Consider the following 24,131-nt stretch of genomic DNA (forward strand, 5'->3'; position numbering starts at 1 on the left):
GCGCTGACGGAGGGCGGCGGCCGCGGCCAGGGCGGCCGGTGGGACCGCGGGTCCCTGGCGCAGCGCCGCCCGGCTCCCGGCCCTGCCGGCCTCCTCTCTCGGCGCCGCAGCCATGGCGGCCAGCGCGAAGCGGAAGCAGGAGGAGAAGCACCTGAAGATGCTGCGGGACATGACCGGCCTCCCGCACAACCGAAAGTGCTTCGACTGCGACCAGCGCGGCCCCACCTACGTGAACATGACGGTCGGCTCCTTCGTCTGTACCTCCTGTTCCGGCAGCCTGTGAGTGCGGGGCCGCCGGGCGGGCGGGGGGCCCTTCCCCGGGCGTGGGGAGCGGGCGGCTGGGTGGGGGTCCTGCGGGGGTCCGGCAGGCGGTGGCGGTTGGGGCGCGGGCTCGCGGGGCGGGGCGGTCGAGGCCAGGGGCCGGGATGCGCTGGGCCCGGGCCGCCGGGCTGGGGATGCGCTTTCGATTTCGCCGGGCGAGGGTCCAGGCCTGGGGCAGCCTTTGTGGGTGGGGCGTGGGCGGGGTTGGGGTCCGGAGGGGGCGCCCGGCGTGAGCATCTCTGGTCCCCGCGGAGCCGGCGCCGCCTCCCTCGGGCCTCGGCTTTCCCGGGCGCTGACCCGACGGGACTGCAGGGGAAAGACGGGAGGAGGCTGGGGACGGCCGTGCGGGTCCTTTGTGTGCCCCGCCTCTCCGCCGGGGCGCGGCGGTCCCGAGCAGTACACCTGCCGGGCGCCGTTGGGGGGTGGGGGAGAAGCTGGGGTGGGAGAGAGCAGGGACGCTTAGCTTGGGCTTTTTTTCCTCGGGTCGAGAGTACCTAGGTCAGTGCGAGGAAGCCGGCACTTAGGAATAGTAGCGGGATTAAAATGTCTTGATGGCAGAGATGTGATTCCCAAGGGAAAAGTTAGAGAAGATTAATTGCGGGAGAGGGAGGCAGAGAAAGCAGACGTGAGGTTGCGGGGCTTTAGCTTTATGGTCCAAAGAGAGTCTTGAGGAGTTTGGGGGAAGTTTTGGTGGAAATAAGGAATTGACTCGGAGCTGTGTCATTGTAAATATGGTGGTGGTATCTGTAAGGTTTTCTCTGTCAATAGCTAAGTGTCCTGGCTGTGTACAGAAATGAGGAGAGATGGAAAGACAGCGTTGTTTCAGAAAAAGGGAGACCATCGTCTTGAATTACTGGGATGGTTTGTATTTCTTCCTCTTTGTTCCATTAAGCTGCATTTTCATAAGACTTTTGTTGCTGTGATTGAAGGTTTTTTTTGGAGAGTTTGCGGATGATTTTGGAACTGAATAAATTGCTTTTATATGCTAAATTATTTTGTATTCCCTAAGTTATTGACGAAGTGGTAGTTACTAAATGTTCGTAAAACCTTTGGTCTACCAAATATCTACTTAAGTTCTTTCACTTGTACCATTCTTTGAAATAAAGTAATTTGTACCCCACTTCTCCCCCAAAAAACTTTGTAAGAGTAATACCGAGGCAATGGATATATGAGAAAACTCATTCTTGGAAAATGCAAGATATGCCTAGTAGAGTACGATTTGTTTATGTTTTGTTTTCTTAAGTTGGGCAAAGAAACATTATTACTCTTCCATGACTATTACTTCTTCAACAGACATTTATTGGGTGCCTACTAGGTTCTTTGTAAAGCCTTGGACTGTGCTGATGATGAGAGCAAAATCCTTGTTCTCTTGGTGCTTACATTCTAGTGGAGGAGATGGGAACACATAATAAGTAATCAAATGAGAAAAATGTCAGGGGCAAGTATGCACTAAAATAGTATGATAGGAGAGACCTTCTCTGAGAGGTCACTTTTATTTTATATATTTAAAATTTATTTCATTTTATTTTTGGCTGCATTGGGTCTTTGTTGCTGCGTGCGGGCTTTCTTCAGTTGCGGCGAGCGGGGTCTACTCTTGGTTGCAGCTCGTGGGCTTCTCATTGCGGTGGCTTCTCTTGTTGCGGAGCACGGGCTCTAGGCGTGTGGGCTTCAGTAGTTGTGGCCAGAGGGCTCAGTATTTTCCCAGACCAGGGCTTGAACCTGTGTCTCTTGCATTGGCAGGCGGATTCTTAACCACTGTGCCACCAGGGAAGCCAGAGAGGTTACTTTTAGATTGTAGAGTCAAGAAAGCACTCTGAGAAGTTGATAGTGTTATTGAAGTACAACACAATCCTAGAGCTAGGTGGTATTTAGGAAATAGTCTGGTTCATTCTTTTCATTTACAAATAAAGACTTAGTTTGTGGGCAACTTTTGGTTTTAAAATGAAGCCAATAGTCCAATTTGTTTTGAGTATACTTGCATTATGTGCATAATAAGTATGCCAGTGTTTTTACTAAACACAAGGTCCTTTGATACATTTAAAGTATTTAGTTTGGAAAGTATGTATATATTTCCTCTTCTGGATTTCTGACATTTCTGTGTAGCCATTTGCAAGTATAAATTTACTTTGTTGCAGCAAATGTGTAATATGAAAAATATTTACAAATTTCTTCCTAGAGGTCACATTTCCGAAACATTATATATGAAAGGATATCTCATTATACATGACGATTATTTATTTTATTGGAATTTAATCTGTAACAGATAGGACTCCATATCTCTGTTTAGTGGTGATTCTGCAAATATTTATTGCTCACTTGGCTTGTGTCATGTACTGTGGGAGGCACTGGTCCTCCTTGGATCCCACTATCCTTAAGGAGCTTGCATTCTAAGAATGTAAACATAGTTATGATACACTGTAATGTTTCATAGCTTTGAGCTATCCCTGAAATACGTAAATGAATAGGGAAAGCTTCACAGAAGATTTGATGCCTGAGCAAAGACCTTTAAAGACAAGATCCACATGGCAGGTGGCTTCATGTAGTTGAAAGAACAAATACTTATGAGCTAGATAAACCTGGTTTTGAATCCTGGCTCCACTTACCAACTGTGTGGTACTGAGAATGTCAGTCTCTTTGAGTTTGAAGTTTCTCATCTATGAAAAGGTGAGGATAAGGTTTACCTTATACATTTGGGATGTAGATTAGTTTTCAATATTAGAGATAGTGTATGTTTGACATCTCACATGATGCCTGGGATATATAATATCAATAGCTCCCCAATATATGAGGGGCATTATTAACAAGGGGGACAGGATATTCCATGAGTAGGGAACAATATGTGAAGGATGCTGAAATGAGAAGCAGCTTTATAAAAAAATCTGTCAGTTTGGATTCTTTAGATGTAACTCAAAACCTGACTCAAGTTGGTTTAAAAATATGAGTGGAGGGACTTCCCTGGCGGTCCAGTGGTTAAGACTTCGCCTTCTGGTGTAGGGGGTGCAGGTTCGATCGCTGCTCAGGGAGCTAAGATCCCACATGCCTCCAGGCCAAAAAACCAAAACATAAAGCGGAAGCAATATTGTAACAAATTCAATAAAGACTTTAAAAAGTGGTCCACATCAAAAAATCTTTGAAAATATGAGGGGAATTTATTGTGTTTTTAAATAAGACTTTATCCAGTGGTTAATGATGTTGCCTCGATTTCCCTCATCCAAAGATGGCTGCTTCCAGCTCCTGGGGCTACATACTGCCTTAATTTATATCATTGTTACAACTTTTCCAGAAGTTGTGATTCAATCTGGGTTAGCTTAGGTCATATGGCTAAGTAGAACCATTGCCCTCATTGGATGCGTTCTATCATGACGTTATTGGAACAAGAAAGATCTCCAAAATAGAGTTCCCAACTCAGAAATCTGGGATCCTTGTGAAGGAAAGAATGGATCCTGAATCAAATGTCTGCTGCAGAAATATTGAAAGGACAGTAATTCCTGAGGGTTTTTTTCTTTGGAAAGCAATAATATAGGAAAATACTTTAAGAATAATATAACTATTGAGTTTAATAATAATGTCTTTGCTATTTAGATGCCATGGTATAATTGAAAGAATATGAATTTTGAAGTCAGATTTTGACACTGCCACTAGCTTTGTGACTTAGGGCAGAGTATTAAGGCCACTATGTGTAGGTTGGCCTGGACTCATCCCCTCAGCCTCAGTTTCTTTATTTGTGATAAAAGATGGTAATATATAGCTTAAGGTTGTTCTGAGGGTTAAATGGTACAATTCATTGAATATTTATTGAACATATATTATTTTTGAGTATGGGGCTAAGCAGTGGATGTACATATATGAACTGAGTCATGTTAGCTGCCTGTCAGAAACCTTGATGTGCCTAAAAAATGCTGATACACAGTAAAGGGTATCTACTATCATGAATTTAAAATTTTGGGATAGTCACATGCCTTTTATCATATGTTTAGCAGTATCTTTGTTTAAATAAATCGAACAAGTATCTTATTGTTAATATTACTAGACTCAGAGCTGATCTTTTTTTTTTTTTTTTTTTCGGTAATTCTCCCGCCGCGGAGCACAGGCTCCGGATGCGCAGGCCCAGCGGCCACGGCTCATGGGCCCAGCCGCTCCGCGGCATGTGGGATCTTCCTGGACCGGAGCACGAACCCGCGTCCCCTGCATCGGCAGGTGGACCCTCAACCACTACGCCACCAGGGAAGCCCAGAGCTGATCTTTTATTTCCTGTTTTTTCTTTCAGATGACTGCGCTCTGTGCTTGTACGATGCTTATTTAGAATATGTAACTGAATTCCGATTGTGAAACTTTAAAATAGACTTGAGATAGATGTATTAAACTGTCACTGAGGTAGAATGGGGTTGTCCTAACAGATTGATTTGTCACTCTTTCTGCTTCTGTCTACAGAAATACTTAGAATTATGAATGGCATTCTATTACAGCCAACATAAAATATTACCTTCATGTTAAAGAACTTACAGTTAATTTAAAGACTAGCTTTAGACCAGATTATTTATTTTGTGGAGAGTTTTAGCATTTGTGTAATCAGTAAATAATGTGAGAGTTGTTTTATCCTTTAAAAATGATTCATAAACTTTTCAGAGAGAGTTTAGATAAAAATAAAAAATAACATTTGAGAAACACTGTGTCCCACCTAATACCAGCCCTTTTATGTGAACAGTGCATTTAAACTTGGAATTTCACAGGAGGATAAATGTAGACAGATAGTAACTTATACTCTATTAATTTTGTGTGCATTTTGAGTCTTTTGGTGAATCTTATAAGAATTTTGACTTTAAAGTTGGACAGATGAAAAGAGGCATTTGTTTTTATACACTCATTAACATTTGAGTGGATTGCAATCAGATACCCTTTTGGAACTCTCTTTATAATATTCAGTACCACATGAGCTCACAGTTGGCGGTGATTTATATCCTTAATTCCCTTTTCACTTTTTTTAGTACTCTAACATGGCTACATTCAGTGAGATATTTTGACAGTGTAGTACAACTTCAATTTAGTGTGAGTGGGAAAACTGATAACTTTTTCAATTGTGAAGGGCAGAGTTTTTTTTTTTCCTTTTTTTTCCCTTTTTAAACAAATATTCATTAAGTCCAGGCACTAGTACATGTGTTGGGGATACAAAAATTAAAGAAATGAAAAATAAGATAATAATAACTACTAGTTAGAATTACTGACTGCTCACTCTGTGTCAGGCATTATTCTAGTAACAATCATATAAGGAAAGTACTGTTAGCCTCCACAACTTTAAATTGTAAAGTGTAGCTTACACTCTTAATGCTTGCTGTAAATTGTTGTGAATTCTATATTTGAGGGATTTAAATGGTGGATTTTACTTTATTGGATTTTGAGAGGCAAGACAGGTAGTTTATGGATGTATCACGCATTTTTGTTTTATAGTTATGTCATGCTTTTCTTTAAATAGTTTTAGTTAGCTTCAAATGTCTGTTCATTGACTTATTTAGAAACTGTTGTTGTGTATTGTGAATGTAATGGGATACGGTGCTGACTGGTTCTGATACTGATTTTTTTGAGTTTGGCACATAGGTACCAAGGCATTTATAACTTGCTACCAAGGCATTTTTATATCAAGTTCGTATCTGTTCTTCTCTCATTTGTCTGAATTTGGATCAGTGTGATTGTAAACACTTTGACCTTTAGTCAGTTTCAAAGTAGTGGTTGTACAATTTATCTAGATTAAATCTATATTAAAATTTTGTCAGTTGGATTACAAATAAAAAGAATTAAAACATTCTTTTAAGGAACTTGCTGATCTCTGGACCTCAATTTAAAATTTATTGCCTCTTTAGAAACCTTTGTATCTAACTTCAGTACACTCTCTGGAAAATAAGCAAATCCCCAGACTGACAATTTTCAGTTTTCTCTATGCAACATGCATAATGCTTACATTCTTGAGAAGCTTCTATGGAGATATTCAGGACTAGGTGCCATTACCCTTCCTGTTTTTTCCTCCACTCAGTAATGCATTTCCCAATCCACATGGTCAAATCGATGATTATCTAGGAATATAAACCTTTGGTTCTTCTAATGTATATTAAAAAAGTAAATCATTCGTAACTTTGTGTACTTTGTTAATAGGTTCCTTGTGACATCCTTTACAGCCTCACACATTAGAGCTGTTACCCTAAAGACACCTGATTGGACATGATGAGAATGAAATTTATTAACTTATAGGAGGGATAGGAACCTTATTTGAATTGTTCTATGTATGGGGAGTGAGTTTTTGTTTGTTTTTAAGTTAGAACATATTTTTCCAAAGACTCCTGAGTAAGACATGGTCTCTTTTTGATTGGTACCATAACTGCTTTTTAGAGGGAGGGAAGTCATAGTTAACACTTTGCTTTTATTCTAGTTGCTTATTTTAAGAGATGAATTAACAAACTGGAGCATGGTGTAAGGAAGTTGATTAGGATAAGGAGATTTGAAATTCTGTATGAGAGGAATATTTGCAGGGACCAGAAGTGTTATTAGCTTAAAGAAGAAAAAACTAGAGAGTGAGGGTGGGTAGCTGTTCATGTAGTCACTGTCTTTGGGTAAATTAAGGCATTTATGTGGAAGAGGTAATAGGTTTATTCTGTAGGGGGAGAGATACAAGACCAGGTATGGAAGTTCCAGAGAAACATACATGTTTAGAAAAGGAAGAGGAATTTTCCTTGTAGTGTCAGATTCTAAAAATTCTTTTCTTCCCCCACTTTTTGGTTAAATATTGCAAGATCTTTGATGGGAGAAGTATGAAAATCAGCAGAACTAATAAAGTGGGAAGATGTGAAAACGTCCTCATTTCTCTCTTCTAATCTTTATCTCTTACTCTGTGAATCTTGGTGGCTCTAACTTGGAACAGTTGTGCTCAGTAGGTACTTCTATAAAAAGACTGCTAGTGTCTAGTAAAGAGACTTGGCATTTTTGAAATAGGAGGGATTTAAAATTTTAAGAATTCCTCATGTTTTCTAGGAATGTTTTTTCATCAAAGAAGCCAGCCTACGTATATGTCAGTTAAATTTGATTTTGAAGGGAAAGAACCATTTATTTTCCATTCTTTTTTATGTTTAGTTTTTCATTGAATTTTAATTTTTATCGGAAGAATATATGCACATAGTTTTAAAAGGCCAAGACTTATAACGAGCAGCAGCAGTCGTCTCTTCCCTTTCTGTTTCTGATTACCATAGACAGTCGGTTCTTTTCCTCTTTACTTACCTTTGTATTTCTGGCTAGCATGCTTACAGCTATTTTTTTGATTGTTCAATTTTTGCTTTTATCTATTGACTTCTCTACTGTACAAGAGGGAAGATAAGGCTTTGCCCCTGTTAACACTCCTCTCACTCTCCACCTATACTCTGCATCTACTCCTTCAATATAACATCACAATTTTTGGTTAAATCACTATTTAGTATTTACCTTATTGCATTATGTACATACTGTTCTCAGCTAAGTCATACAGTATATTACTACTACATTTTCTTTCTTGTACAACCTTTTCCCCCTGAAGTTTGTAATTGTCTAGGTTACTTCACTTGCATTGTTTTCCATGTGTGTATCGTTAATATACCCCCAGATAAATTATCTCTGGCTGAGGTATATAACTGTTTTCAATATGACCAGATATGTCAGGTACTTCTTTTTTTCCTGGGTACTTCTGTCAGCCTCTGGTCTGGAAATGCTGCTCTCTAGGCCTACTCCGCAGCTGTCATCCTGGGGCTTTCTCCTGCCTTCATTGTGGAAATTCTCTTCATGCCTAACCTGTGTTGCAACCTCTTTTTCCAGGACCCCCGCATTTCCATTAGCCTCCTGATTCAAGGTTAATGGGAGAGCATTTTTGAGAGCTACATGGCTGAAAGTGTCTTATTCTGCCGTCACATTCACAAAGGTGAAAATACTTTACCCTTGGAATTTTTAAAGCATTGCTTAATTGTCTTTAATTAATTAATTAATTAATTAATTTTTGGCTGCGTTGGGTCTTTCGTTGCGGTGCGCAGGCTTCTCATTGTAGTGGTTTCTCTTGTTGTGGAGCATGGGCTCTAGAACGCAGGCTCAGTAGTTGTGGCTCATGGGCTTAGTTGCTCCGCGGCATGTGGGATCTTCCCGGACCAGGGCTCGAACCCGTGTCCCCTGCATCGGCAGGTGGATTCTTAACCACTGCTCTTAGCAGGGAAGTCCCGCTTAATTGTCTTTAATCCTTCAGTACTGCTATTGAGAAGTTTGATTCTATTCTTATTACTCATTCTTTGTGCCCTATTTTCCACTCCCTCTTTGGGAGTATATATGATCTTTTTATCCCTACTATTCTTTTTTTTTTTTTTTTTTAACATCTTTATTGGGGTATAATTGCTTTACAATGGTGTGTTAGTTTCTGCTTTATAACAGAGTGAGTCAGTTATACATATTATCCCTACTATTCTGAACCTATATTGAAGTTTTTTTTTTCTTTTTTTGCGGTACGCGGGCCTCTCACTGTTGTGGCCTGTCCCATTGTGGAGCACAGGCTCTGGACGCACAGGCTCAGCGGCCATGGCTCACGGGCCCAGCCGCTCTGTGGCATGTGGGATCTTCCTGGACCGGGGCACGAACCCATGTCCCCTGTATCGGCAGGCGGACTCTCAACCACTGAGCCACCAGGGAAGCCCCTGAAGTATTTTGGTATAGGTCTTTTTGTTCAATGTTTTAGGCTTTATTTTGGACTTGTTGGATTGGAAACTTGCTTGGCTAGTTTATAGATATTTTTTCTCCAGTCTTCTTACTCTGGAATAAAAAAAAACCTGGCTGTCATTCTTCTAGGCACAAGTTGAGGGAGGGAACTGGGGGCATAGAACCTATTATCATTCAGTGTGTAGAATCTCAGATAAGCCTCCATTTCTTAGCATAGTACCCAGTAGCGATCCTCAGCTGTGCCTGAGTCCAGAGCCTATTTGGAATAGCCTCTCCAGATCAGATTTTCCTTCAGACTTCTGCCTAGGACTTCTCAGGGGTAGTCTTATGGAAGTAGGGAATCTATTTTTGACCCTATGTAAATCCCCCAATTTGTGGCTTGATTCCTTTCATGAATCTTCCAGGGGTCCTGTGGTGGGAATCATCTTTAGTTGGCTTCTCCCACCTCTACAGGAGCATCTGTTGTGGCTTTCTTTAGTCTGCACAGTCAGTTACTGCTGGTAGTTTTCTAGATTTAGGTATGCCTTTGGGTTCCTTCTTTGTTCTCTGTTCTTCTGTTTGTGGGTTAATGCTTTTTTATTCCTTTGCTGTCATTTCAGTAGAGTTTAGAGAGGTAGTAAAGACATTCTTGGGTTTTGTCCACTTTTAGCAAGAATACCTTAATTAGATTGAAATTGTTACTTGGGTGTTATTTTTTAGGTGCTTGCCCTAAATGTTACAAGGACCTTATAGTGAGTGTAGTGTTTCTGGCTTTCAAAAACAAAAACCCAAAATGACAATTATAGTTTGCACCATGGGTGTGTGTGTGTGTGTGTGTGTGTGTGTGTGTATGTATTTTCAGTGTTTTAAAGTTGTGTTCTGGATAAACTAACATTCTGGACTATCTAATACGTACATATCTTGGTATCAAAAGTCTGTAGATTTTTGATAACCTGTTAAAGGCATTTTCCATTTGTTGTAGATTTTAAATATATAATTTATTTATTTATTTTAAAAATTTTTAAATTTTTATTTTTTTGCGGTACGCGGGCCTCTCACTGCTGTGGCCTCTCCCGTTGCGGAGCACAGGCTCCAGACGCACAGGCTCCAGACGCGCAGGCTCAGCGGCCATGGCTCACGGGCCTAGCCGCTCTGCGGCATGTGGGATCCTCCTGGACCAGTGCACGAACCCGTGTCCCCTGCATCGGCAGGCAGACTCTCAACCACTGCGCCACCAGGGAAGCCCTTAAATGTATAATTTTTATAATATGAAGCATTGTATATAGTATTTTTACTAAATAACTAAGATTGGAATAGATTTAAATGCCAGATTAGCTTTATTACTTTATGCCAACATTAACAACCACCTAAATTTCCACAGCCTAGTAAAATATTTTAACCAGCTTTTCCCCCAGCAGGAGAAAAACAATTAATGAAACTAGCTAAATAAGCTTTCTTACTTATTCGTCTAGCACACATTGTAATTTGAGTTGACAAATGGCTCTTTGGAAGATTGTTTGCTGCGTAGTTAAGAGTAGCATACTGATGGACATATGGAATGATTCACACCATCTGGTTGCAGTCATACCTGGGTGGTGGTCGTTAAAACTAAAACTCCTGGGAATCTGCATATGACTTAATTATACTGCAGAAGCATGTTGGGCTCCACCAGTAGATGACTTTGGAACTTCTTGAAACCAATTAAGTGACAAACATGCTTTCAAAATATCAATACTGCTGTTAAAAAAATTTCTTTTGTACTAAACTGGAGACTTAAAACGTGTATTTTAGGATCCAGAATGGGTGGTACTTCAATATTGGCACTGTAAAAATGATGTGGTTTACTTGCCTAACACTTTCATCCAATAGTTATGACTAATGTCATTACAGTAAAGTGTTTTATAAACACTGGATTCACATGATAGCTAAACTTGCCTTAGCAGAAAAGGGGAAGTGGCAGCAGCTTCCAGGAATATATCTTGAAAATAACTAGATAAATGAGTAATTCAGATTTGATTGAGGATTTCATTCATTTAAGTGATCAAATTTGGTAGATGGAGAAGGTAGTCTGCCGATGAAAAAAATTTAGTTTGTGTAAAAACTGTGGTTTCTATAGATAGTAACATGGACTCTTAAGTTGACATACATTAAAACCAACTTTTTTGTTGTGTAATTTTAGGAGTCTTAACATCTGTATAGATTCATGTAACTACCACCACAATCAGAACATGGAATGGACCTGTTCAGTTACCCCTCAAGACTCTCTAACCCTTGTCTTTCCTTAACCCCTGGCCTCTACTGATCCATTCTCCAACAACTATAGTTTTTCTTTCTGAGAATGTCATTTATACAGTATATAACCTTTTTAGATTACCTTCTTCACTCAGCATAATACCTTTAAGATTAATTCAGGTTAGTTGTTATTGGATGGGCCAAAAGCTTTGTTCCATTTTTTCTGTAAGATGGCTCTAGTAGCACTTAGTTGTCTTTAACTTCATTTGAAGCAATTTTGTTAGATTGTATGTGGCAGCTGTCATATCAGCATGCATTTAAAAAGACTTATCAAAATTGGCCATTTTAATATTGAAAATGGAAAAAAACATTTTCGGTATATTATGTTTTATTATTTCAAGAATGGTAAAAATGCAGCTGAAACACACAAAAAGATTTGTGCAGTGTATGGAGAAGGTGCTGTGAATGATTGAACGTGTCAAAAGTGGTTTGCAAAGTTTCGTGCTGGAGATTTCTCCATTGGACAATGCTCCATGGCCAGGTAGACCAGTAGACCAGTGATCAAATCAAAACAATAATTGAGAACAGTTGATGTTATACCACGCAGGAGATGGCTGACATACTCAAAATATCCACATCAAGTGCTGAAAATCATATGCACCAGGTTGGTTACGTGAATCACTTTGATGTTTTGGTTGCACATAAGTTAAGTGAAAAAAACCTTCTTGACCATATTTTCACATGCGATTTTCTACTGAAACGTAATGGAAACATTCCGTTTTTAAAACACATTGTGACTGGTGATGAAAATTGGATACTGTACAACAATGTGGAATGGAAGAGATTGTGGGGCAAGCGAAATGAACCACCACCAACCACACCAAAGGCCGGCCTTCATTCCAGAGAAGGTGACTTTGTGTATATGGTGGGATTGGAAGGGAGTCGTCTATTATGAGCTCCTTCTGGAAAGCCAAACGGTTAATTCCAGCAAGTACTGCTCCCAGTTAGACCAGCTGAAAGCGGCACTCGACAAAAAGGTCCAGAATCAGTCAACAGAAAACGCGTAATCTTTCATCAGGATAACACAAGACTGCATGTTTCTTTGATGACCAGGCAAAAACTGTTACAGCTTGGCTGGGAAGTTCTTTTTTAATTTTTATTTATTTATTTATTTTTTGCGGTACGCGGGCCTCTCACTGTTGTGGCCTCTCCCGTTGCGGAGCACAGGCTCTGGATGCGCAGGCTCAGCGGCCATGGCTCACGGACCCAGCCACTCCGCGGCATGTGGGATCTTCCCGGACTGGGGCATGAACCCGTGTCCCGTGCATCGGCAGGCGGACTCTCAACCACTACGCCACCAGGGAAGCCCTGGCTGGGAAGTTCTGATTCATCCATTGTATTCAGCAGACATTGCACCTTCGGATTTCCATTTATTTTGGTCTTCACAAAATTCTCTTAATGGAAAAAATTTCAATTCCCTGGAAGACTGTAAAAGGCACCTGGAACAGTTCTTTGCTCAAAAAGATAAAGAGGGAAGATCTTTATCTTGGGAAGATGGAATTACGAAGTTGCCTGAAAAATGGCAGAAGGTAGTGGAACAAAAGGGTGAATATGTTGTTCAATAAAGTTCTTGGTGAAAATGAAAAATGTGTCTTTTATTTTTACTTAAAAAACCGAAGGCACTTTTTGGCCCACCCAATACATATTCTAGTAGTCCATTTCTCCTTATTGCTGAGTAGTATTTCATTGCTTGGGAGTTTACCCATTCCTCATTTGAGGGACACTTGGGTTGTTTCCAGTTTTTTTTTTTTTTTGTTACATATGAAACAACCCAGTTGTTTCATACAGTTATTTATATACAGATTTTTTGGTGAACACAAGTTTTCATTTCACCTGGGTAAATACCTAGGAGTGGAATTGTTAGGTCTTACGGTAAGTGTATGTTTAATTTTTTTTTAAAAAGACAGTGTTTTTGGTTGTTTTGATTTGATTTCCCCTTTATGCTGGTTAGGAAGCTGTAAATTCTATGTTATTTTATGGTCACCATTGAAACTTTATTATCCATCCTAACATTCTAGAGTTAATCAGTATTTTAACCTTCCCCTAATAATACAAAGTCTTTAAAAATACAGAGTACTCTCACTTAAGTGCTATTTTTGGTAAAATGTTACAATTGCCCCTTCCCCTCCACCATACATAGGATATTTTGAAATCAAATGCTATTTGTTTAGATTTGCCAATGTGTTTCCCAGTTTTTTTGCTTACCCCTTTGCATCGCACGACCTTCTTGGGGTTTTTTCTTAAAGTGTATACAGTCATCCGCTAGTATCCTTGGGGGTTGGTTCCAGGATGCCCCACAGATACCAAAATCTGATGACGCTCAAGTCCCTTATGTAAGATGCATATGACCTATACACATCCTCCTGTTTACTTTAAATCATCTCTAATTACTTATAATACTTAATAAAATGTAAACGCTATGTAAATGGTCATAAGTACAATGTAAATGCTATGTAAACAGGTGTAAATACAATGTGAATACTGTGTAAATAGTTGCTGGGCACATGGCAAATTCTAATTTTGCTTTTTGGAACTTTCTGGAATTTTTTCCCCCCAGTGTTTCTGATCTGCATTTGGTTGAATTCCTGGATGTAGAACCCAGGGACGCAGAGAGCCAACTGTATGTTTCTTTAGTGAAGATCTCCTGGGGGTAGACTCTGGTTTTTGTTTATCTGGAAATGTCATTTTGATCTTAGACTTCAAAGATACTTTTGCTGAGTTCACAGCTTTTTTTTTAACTACTTAAAGATAATATTCCACTATTTTCTGGTTTCCATTGAAAAGTCTTTCAGTCAGATTTTGTTTCCTTTGTCTTTTCTTTCTAAGTGCCTTTTTTTTTTTTTTTTTTTTTTTTTTGGTGTCGGGGCTACATCTTTATTTGGAACATGTATAAAACTATATTCTTTATCCTTATTTTAGTATCTAAAAACTAAATAACCAATGGTATACCCTTGTACTACATTTCACTATTATATTTTGTGTAGGTATGCCTTAGTAAAAACCCATAATTCATAAAATAAGAAAGAAATTTTAAATCCTCAAAATCAGGAAAATATTCTGTAACATGATTTAAAAACTTGAGTATTTGACTTTCTCAGATATGGTATATTTTTTATTTCAAAAATGTCAATTTCCATCTAAAAGGAAAGTAAAAATATTTGCAATCATTAACATAAAACATTCATGACATCATGTCATGTGTACTTTTAGAATTTCAACCATAAATACTGATACCAAGGACTTGATTCAAAACTCTAATATTATACACCCAGCCGCTCCGTGGCATGTGGGATCCTCCTGGACCGGGGCACGAACCCGTGTCCCCTGCATCGGCAGGCGGACTCTCAACTACTACGCCACCAGGGAAGCCCCTGAGTGCTTTTAAGATATTCTGTTTATCTTTGAAGTTTCACCCAAATGTTTCTAAGTGTGAATTTTATTTGTCCTGATTTTGATAAGCTGTGCTTCCTATATCTGTAGACGCATGACTTTCATTGGATTTTAAAAAATCTCAAGCCGTTAGCTCTTCAAATATTGCCTCTCCTTCATTCTTTCAATTCTGTCTCTCAAAAGCAAGAATAGCCCCCCCCCACCCCTGTTTTTTTTCCTTTTCTAAAAACACTTGCTTTTTTCCATCTCCTTAAGTATCTGTGCTGCCTTCTGGGTTATTTCTTATTTCTGTTTTCTAATTCACCAAATCTCTTTTTTGGTGTGTCTTATCTGCTCTTTAACTAATTTGTTGAATTTTTAATTTCCACATTTATAATTTTTCATTTCTGAAAGTTCTGACTTTTAAATTTAACTGTTATTCTGATAATTACACATTTCCTGTTCATTTTTATTCCATCTTTTGTTTTAACATTTCCTACATGCTATATTTACTTTGTATTTGATAAATCCAATGGCTAAAGTCTTGGGAAGAGGTGGCATAAAGCTTTTGTTTCTACTGACTCAGGCTCAGTGATTTGTTTTTTTGTTGTGTGATGATTTTTGTTATAATCTCATCTTTTATTGAAATTAATATTTTCTTTCTTTTTTTTTTTGGCTGTATGTGGGCCTCTCACTGTTGTGGCCTCTCCTGTTGTGGAGCACAGGCTCCGGATGCGCAGGCTCAGCAGCCATGGCTCACGGGCCCAGCCGCTCCGCGGCATGTGGGATCTTCCCAGACCCGGGGCACGAACCCGTGTCCCCTGCATCGGCAGGCGGACTCTCAACCACTGCGCCACCGGGGAAGCCCAGAAATGCATTTCTGTTGAGAGGATTTGTATATTCTTCTCCTGCGATCTAGGGATACTACCACCCTGAAGCTACTTAATTCTCCATCAGGGTCTTGGGTTTAACAGGGATATCTCAGGTTTACCTCTCATCTTGTCTTAGTTATTGTTGGTATTTGCCTTCTGAGCAGCAGTGAAGTTTTTTGTATGACATGGGTCACTCTTCTGGTTTCAGCTCGCTCTTTTTTTTTTTTTGGTCTTTTTTTTTTCTTTTGGGAAGGGGGGATTCTTTGAGAGCCCCCTTTCTAGAAATGTTAACAATTAGGGTTTTTTTATTTTTTTAAATAATTTATGGGGTGTCATATTTTAGCAGAGGAACCTTTCAAAATATCTAGTCTGCTATACTATTGTAAGTAGAAATTAATGAGATTAGATATGCAAAGTGCTAATATAGGTTACTTTAAAAATAATAATTTCCTTCTGTCTTATTAAATTATATTTTGCCTACCAATTTGTATAAGTGTGCTTAACATCATATGGTTACTTTTTGTGGACACTTTCCTTAATCTCTTCTAAGGGTTTCTATTTTCTGCTATTCTGGAAATAGTAAATTTATGGGAAAATTTAAGTTTTTTGTTGTATATGAGGTAAATGTGTAGAATGTTCTGTAGAAGACTGAACCTAGGTAGAATTTATATCTCAGTAGTGATCCAAAGGAATTCTGCTTCTTTCTTCACTTGGTAGTTAACATATTTGGTATATTTAGAGCAGTGGTTCTCAAGTAGAAGGACTCTGCTGCCCCACCCCACACCCCTGAGGGACATTTATCAGTATCTTGAAACATTTTTCATTATTCCTACTGGGTTGGGCATGCTTCTGGCATTTAGTGGGTAGAGGCCAGGGATGCTGCCCTACCTCCTACAGTGCACAGCACAGCCCCCTCATGGTAAAGAATTCTCTTGCCTAATATGTCGGTAGTGCCTGATTTAGAGAAATGAGGTAAAGATAAATTGTTGATGCTGGTGGCTATATTTGGGAGGAAAGTTTTCCAGCTTTTTTAGAAAAACTGAAAGAAAGCCTTAACTGTTCTCTCATTTTCTTTTTGTAATTCTTCAGCACAGACATTCACATCCATAAAGCCAGGACTGAAAGTCCTAATTTTTTGACTACTACTAGTTAATTGAATTGTTTATTATTTCTTGCAGTTTCTTTTTTTCTATTACAGAATAAGTAACAAGTTTTCATTGTGGAAAACTTGGAGACAATAGAAAATTATAAATAGAAAAAAAATCATTCAGTTCCATAATCGATAAGCAAAGACTGTTAACATTTTGGGGTATTTAGTTTGTTTTCTTTGCAGATATTTTTAATATAGCTTTGAGAATACTATATAATTTTCATCTTAAAACCAAGCATAAGTATGCATAGTTGTACAGTTTTATTGTCGCTTAATCACTTCCCCTTTGATAATGAAGTGTTTTTTTTGGTTGTTGTTGTTGTTTTTTAAGTATGAGTGATGTTTGAGGAACATCTTGTACATAGTTAAGTTTCAGATTCCTTCTTTAGAATATATTCCTAAAAGGTTATTACTGGGTCAAAACGCATGAATAAGGTTATTCACAGGTTGGGGAATTTATCCTACTGTCATCAGTGTATGAGACTACATTTTTTACTACAGCCTCATCAGTCTGCATTCTTCTTAAGAAATTGATAGAGTCAGCCTTCTATTTTTTTACCAAACTATTTTATAGTCGTTATATCCACATACAAAGCTTTTGGAAGCTAAAAAAGGAAAAATTTTTGCACTGAAGATACAGTTAATCTACCAGAATTAATGGAATATAAAAGAGTAATTAGAGAAACCAATATGAACAAATGTAAAATTTCCTTGGAATTACTCAATTTATGTAAGTAATCTGCTGGCCTTGCAAAATTGTGTCTACCAGTTTTGTAAATTGAATCTTATTTTAAGTGCACTGAGAGAGCGCATTTAAAGAAGCTCTGTAATAGGTCTTCTTGTTAAGTGGGAAAATGTCCTGTCATATTTTGGTTATGAGTATGTTATGGTTTTGTTTGTTTCATAAGTGAGAAAATTTGTTCACTTATTTAAGTAATATGAATACCTTCTTTATGCAAAAATGGACATTGTGGTATGGTAGGGCCTTGAGATTATGAGAGAGTAAGCTATACAGTGCAGTGCTTTCATGAGATTACATCTGTATGTAACTTTAAGAGTCAGGGGCTCCCTCATTTGATGATTTGAGAAGTACAGGGATATAATTCATTGCTCCAAACTTTCTTATTCAAACATACACCCTTGTAGCAGTGTTTGACATTTCCTTGTTAGAAAGTTATTCCTTTGCTTTTTTTATTGAAAGGATACTATAAGGGAGATGGAAGGGTAGAGGGTTGGCTGGAACAAGGAGGCAGTATTAGGGAATAAGGAGAGACAAAGTTGCTAAATGTGAGGGAGGGAGCAGAGGAATCTGAGAGAACAATAATAAGTTAATTCCCTTTTAAATTGTTTTGGAACAAGATAGGACTTGTTAGGATAAATATCATAAATGAATAAGCTGTGAATATGATGAATTTAGTCTTATTCTCATAATACAGATGAATTGGAAAACAAAATGTCCTGCTTTAAAGGAATAATAATGACTTTGCTAAATTTTCACTTTTGGAAATTTAGATGATATCGTTAAAGCCTTAATTTGTGATTGCTAGTTGTAAAGGTACTTGAAAATAATTCATATGGTAGTTGTTTCTTCATAGTTAAGTTTGGGAATTTTACTAGGATGAAATTGCTGTGTTCGGTTTCTCCTACTGTGCAATCTTCATAACTGTATTTTATGACTTACCAAGAGCTGAAAGGAAAGTAATTTATTAGTTTAGAACTTAAAGCAAAACAACAAAACCTAACTTAACGTTTCTCCACTTCGAAATGTGAAACAGATAACGTCCAAACCTGACATATCATTGTCACTTTCTTAGGAAATATGAAAATATTTAAATAATAACTTTGAATTCTTTACCATTGAGCCCCTCATATGTATATTATTCTTCTTCCATCAGACATACACTAAAGCAATATTTTTGTTTCCAAGAAGCTCATGTGTTACAGGTACTGTTTGCTTCTAACTAGGTGGTTACTTGAATTTATCTTTAAATATATTATTTAGTGTGGGTCTGACTAAATTTACATTGACATAACTATTGTGGGGATTAATAGCTTAAGATAATTTTAAAATATTTGTAGTTTATGGAATGAAAACACTGTTCCAAGTTTAAATGTGCTAATTAAAAATGTTTTGAATTATCTGATACATAATTTTTAAAATACTATAGTTTGTAATAGTAAATCTGTAAAATATTTTATCTTTCAGGCGAGGGTTAAATCCACCACACAGGGTGAAATCCATCTCCATGACAACATTCACACAACAGGAAATTGAATTCCTTCAAAAACATGGAAATGAAGTAAGTGTTTTTTACAATTTTCAACTTTTTTGTTGGTAGTCATTTTAATAAGATTTAATAAGTTGCTTAGAATGGTGAATTTTTACTGTCTAAAAAGTTATTTTTGTATTCTATATTTAGATGTTATAGAAAGTACTCATTTAATAATGTGTTTAGAATTAATGTCTACTACATAAATATTTTACCTTAAACCTGAGATGAAACCTGTGTGTAAACTTTGTCAGTATTGAATGTAAAAGGCATTTTTGGAGGACATCTAGTATTGGAGTAACTGTTACTTTTTGCTTTAAAAGACAAAATAAGAGAGGGAGAAAGGGAATTAACATTATGGTATTGTAGTAAACTTTTGTTAGGCTGTTGTGTGATCAGCTTTCACTTGAGGACCCCTCTTTGCTTTTTAACGTTTTTAACTTTAGATGTATGTGATGTTTAATATTGAGCAGTGCTCAGTAGGGAGGAGGTTAGTAGTTCTGAGGGGACAGCCTAGTGTCATGAGGAACTCAGTAGCGTAAAGATTTGCAGGGGAGCCTTTTCTTTCTACTCTGCTTTAATGGGCTTTCAGGAATTCCATTCTGTTTGTTTGCTTTCTTGTTTTAGTTCCATATTTTTCTATTAGTAAAAGTGGTGGTCTGCTATTTTTTTAAAAAAAAACTATAAGATTAACAGCGAAAGGAAGCATGTTTTATAATCTTGGGGCAAGGATGAGCCAGTCAACCCAATTGATCAGTAATAGCCATTATTATTTAATAGACACTCTAATCACTTCCTAGAAAGGAAATATTACTTTAGTTGTACTATAGTGGTTGCATGTTTTTTGTGGTTTTTTTTTTTGCATGTTTTTGATATGACACAGAAAAGAATTTAAGTCTTAAGATTTTATTAATTTCAATCTTCTTTTTCACCCTCAGAAGATATATGCAAGCGTTTTGTACTCTGCCTCTTTTTTTCCCTAACACTTTGATAGTAGCATCTTAAACTTGCTTGTCTACTTGTGATTCATGTGTGTATATGGTTCTAAAGTAGTAAAGAAGTATAAATTTAAGATTATGAAATATTTTTAAATACATGATTTAGAGAATTGAGCACACACTTTGAAGTTTCCAGATTTTGCCAATAAAAAATTATCTTGAGTGATCAAGTTCCAGACTGATGTAGGTACATTACAGGAAAATCTAAAGCAAGTTGAAAGGGCAGAAGGTGTGTAATGACAGTAAGTGTAGAAATGTAGTTTTGGATTAAAAGACAATTTGAACTATTTGTGTAAAGTTTGGGATTAGCCTAGCAGTGCATATTTTAAATTACTTTCTTAGAATTTTGGCCTTCTATACAAAATTTTGGACATCAGAATGGAGTCATAAATGAAAAAATATTATCTATTCTTAGATTAAAAATCAACTGACAGTAGATAAAGTCAGAGTAGTAGAACTGGAAAGGTAACAAACAATGCATTGGAGAAGTAAGTAAAAAACGTTCAAACCTGTCAGTAGATAAGATTAGGTGGAGACTGGTTCCAGAATACTACAGTTGAATGACCTTTTTTTTCTGAAATTGTGGTAAGTACACTTGACATGAGATGTACTCTCTTACAAAATTTTTAAGTGTAAAATGTAGTATTGTTAACTATAGGCGAAGTGTTGTAAGTGGATCTTTAGAACTTACTCATCTTGCATAACTGAACTTTATACCCATTGAATAGCAACCACCATTCTATTTTCTGCTTCTGTGAGTTTGACTGTTTTAGATGCCTCATTTAAGTGGAGTCATGTAGTACAGTTCTTCTGTGACTGGCTTATTTCACTTGGCATAATGTTCTCAAGGTTCAGCCGTGCTGTTGCATATGACAGGATTTCTGAAGGAAGTTATTAAGGCTGTAATATCAAAATAAATTTAGAATATATGAAAAGAAATTTTAGGTAACTCATTATATCAAATAGTAGAAACAAAATACAAACAAGAGATGACTGGAATGGATTTATGAATCTTAAATCCTAAAAAGAGTCATGCAAATTAATAAGCCATTTAAAGCCCTCACCATGGCAGTCACTGTACTAGGTACTTGGATACAGTTATAGAAATGTCACATAGGCTTAGCTGACATAGAGCTCATGGTCTAGTTCGGGAGACAGGTATGTAACAAATAATTACAACAGTGTGTTAGATAATTAATGATAAAGAATAAGAAGTTTCAGAAGTAATGTGGAAGGAGGGACTCAATCTGTTGGTGAAAAGGAGAGCATTGGGAACATCTCACAGAGGGGGCTGAACATTTGCTGGCTTTTGAGGGTGACTAGGACTTAGGCTGGCAGGAAAAGATATTGCAGGCAGAGCAAACACAGTGCACAAAGAAAAAGAGAAATTTGCAATGGTTCTTACTGCTAGAAAGTGTACCAACCATTTAATTACTTGTTAAGGGAGAAAAACACTTTCTTGTGTCCCTAAGGACACAAGAACCAAAGTATTGGACTAGGTATATTTGATTCTTCACAATATTAGAAATATCTGTGTTCTTAAAATTTCAAGAGATGTATAGAAGTTGAAGATTGATATCATGAAATGCAGGATGATTGGTACAACTTAATAAAAAACTATAGACTTGAAGTACAAGTGCTTTATTATCAGTTTATCTTATTTAAACATTTAAATCTTAAGTATAATATGCATAGAGAAAAAATGCAGATCTTTATTTTCTGTTTCAAATTATGTTGCCATATTTGCACTGTGTGTTTTCTCTCAGTAGTCTGGAAAGGACCATACTCAATCATATAAATTTTGGATTAAAAAGAAGGTACTGTCACACATCTTGTGCATGAATGGGTTCATGCCTGAAGTTAAAAGATCAAAAAGTATATATTAACTGCCAGAAGTCTTGGATCTTCTACCCCTATGAGGAAGTTTTAACGTTCTGAGGGGCATGTTTGGTTGTTACGATTAGGGAATGTTGCTGGCTTAAGCAGACAAGCACCATGGTTGCTGGATGATTCACAAGGTGTTGAATAGAGTTAACCTATATTCCACATGCTTTGGATGTTCCTCCAGACCTTTATAAGTGGGAAAAACCTTTTTACAGTCGGTCTGCATGTATAACTTAAATCTGTTTTATATGCTTTCATTAATAGTCGTGAACAACTTATTGCCAGAAGTCATGCTGCCAAGTCCAGAATCAAGTGTGGGAGGGGACTACCAAGTTACAGGGCAGAGGGCTTGGATACAGGAAGCCATTAATTGAGACAGTCAATGCAGTGACTTGACACATTTGTATATCTGGGAAAGATTTCACTTTTCATTGAGAACTTTACTAAGAATTGTTCACTCTTTTTGGCAAGTCACAAAATTGATGGCAGCACTACTCATGGCATTTGAATCATTAATAAAGTACATCTGAATTGGTCTGAGTTGGTAGCTGTGGTAAGCAGATGATGTTATTAGTATTTATAAATATGTATCACGGACACCCTTGATGTTTATAACATATCATTAGTATCTACAGATATAGTTTAAAAGTTACTTGAATATTACTTTAGAATTCTTAGACTCCAACAGTGTGTTCATTGGAGGAGATACGTACATTATCAGGATATAAACATACTTGCCAGATGTTAGTAAAATATTTTATAGCAAAGCAGTTTGTGTTTATTGGTGTTGACATTTTTTCCAAAAGTCAGATATTTCAGAAAAAATTTCCACATATTTATCTTGTAATGCTTTCTTTTGTATCATGATGTTACTTTAAAAAAATCTTTAGTGGTTTGCTCCATATGTCCTCTTTTATGATGTTGTGAGTCAACCATGGTCCTCTAGTTGAAGGAATTTCACTACTGGGTTAACTTCTGATTATCAAACTTAATGGAAGGAAGGCTGGCTAACAGTGCTGTAGATAATTCAGTAAAAGGAAAATGTAGAAGTAATTTTATTTTGAACCATACAGTTTTTCTTTTCTAGTAATAAATTAATCTTCCTAATTATGTTTCAGGACTGAGAGTAAAAGGGTTACTGCTGATGCTCCACAGGCATAAAATCTACATGTAGAAATAAAATCATGCATTAATTGACAGTATTTGATCATCTTTATGCTAGATTAAAAAAAAAAACCCAACCCAGAAGCTAAAGCTTAAAAAAAATCCTTCTTAAACAGTAGACCCATAAGGTAAGGTGTGCTTTTTCCCTGGTTAACATTCACAATTGATTCATTCTTCATTCTTTTTTTTTTTTTAAGTTATTTATTTTTTATTTTTTATTTTTGTCTGTGTTGAGTCTTCGTTTCTGTGCGAGGGCTTTCTCTAGTTGCAGCGAGTGGGGGCCACTCTTCATCACAGTGCGCGGGCCTCTCACTATCGCGGCCTCTCGTTGCGGAGCACAGGCTCCAGACGCGCAGGCTCAGTACTTGTGGCTCACGGGCCTAGTTGCTCCGCGGCATGTGGGATCTTCCCGGGCCAGGGCTCGAACCCATGCCCCCTGCATTGGCAGGCAGATTCTCAACCACTGTGCCACCAGGGAAGCCCCATTCTTCATTCTTGAAGCAGAGATTTATTAATCATCTACCATGTGCCAGGGATTGTCCTTGGGTGCTAGGGATACTGTCTATGATTCGTGCCCTCAGGTAAAGTTTACAGTCTACTAGGGGAGAGAGACAGTAAAAATCATTTTTTTCAGTTCCATTTCGGTGTAAGAGTGAGAAAGGGCTTCAGTTTAGAGTTGTAAATGCTTGGGATTATGCAGACAGTTTTTTTCAAGAAGTTATACTTAGGGCTTAAATAGGTTTTATTTTATGAGACAGCTCTTTAGGCCTTTTGTGTAGTTAAATTGCATCTTTGGGAAGATTGGAGTTATTTTATAATCAGAAACAAGCATTGCCACAAAGAAAAATATTTTGATACCTAAAAAATTTAAAGTTCCAAATTCACATGCTGTGACAGTTTTGCTGGAATATTCAGGTATCATTTTATGATATGTTATACTCAATCTATTATGCTGTTAAACAGGACACTAGTGGTTATTTCCTAAATCATCCTGTCTTATAAACTTATAATAAGTGATGGTCATTCTCAATACAGAACAGTGGACTCTGTAAAGTAGAAGACCAATATCAGAAAGAGCCCGTAGGCCATTATCATGAGGTTTTTTTTTTTTTTTTTTTTGCGG

The 24,131-nt window shown here is 37.6% G+C and overlaps 1 protein-coding gene across 4 annotated transcripts in view; it reads left to right on the forward strand.

Annotated features, from left to right (window-relative positions):
* The first annotated feature begins 68 nt into the window (after positions 1-68).
* The window catches only part of AGFG1 (ArfGAP with FG repeats 1), a 72,254-nt gene continuing 48,191 nt past the window's right edge, over positions 69-24,131 (forward strand). For 3 of the 4 annotated variants that reach the window (XM_007467927.1, XM_007467925.1, XM_007467926.1), the window contains exons 1-2: positions 69-279; positions 18,899-18,992. In XM_007467927.1, coding sequence (XP_007467989.1) covers positions 113-279; positions 18,899-18,992 — 261 coding nt within the window. In that variant the 5' untranslated portion in view covers positions 69-112. The remainder of the gene's footprint in view (positions 280-18,898; positions 18,993-24,131) is intronic. The other variant, XM_007467924.1, reaches the window with a different exon arrangement.

The sequence above is a fragment of the Lipotes vexillifer genome, unplaced genomic scaffold, assembly GCF_000442215.2.
Source record: "Lipotes vexillifer unplaced genomic scaffold, Lipotes_vexillifer_v1.1 scaffold367, whole genome shotgun sequence".
Lineage (NCBI taxonomy): Eukaryota > Metazoa > Chordata > Mammalia > Artiodactyla > Lipotidae > Lipotes > Lipotes vexillifer.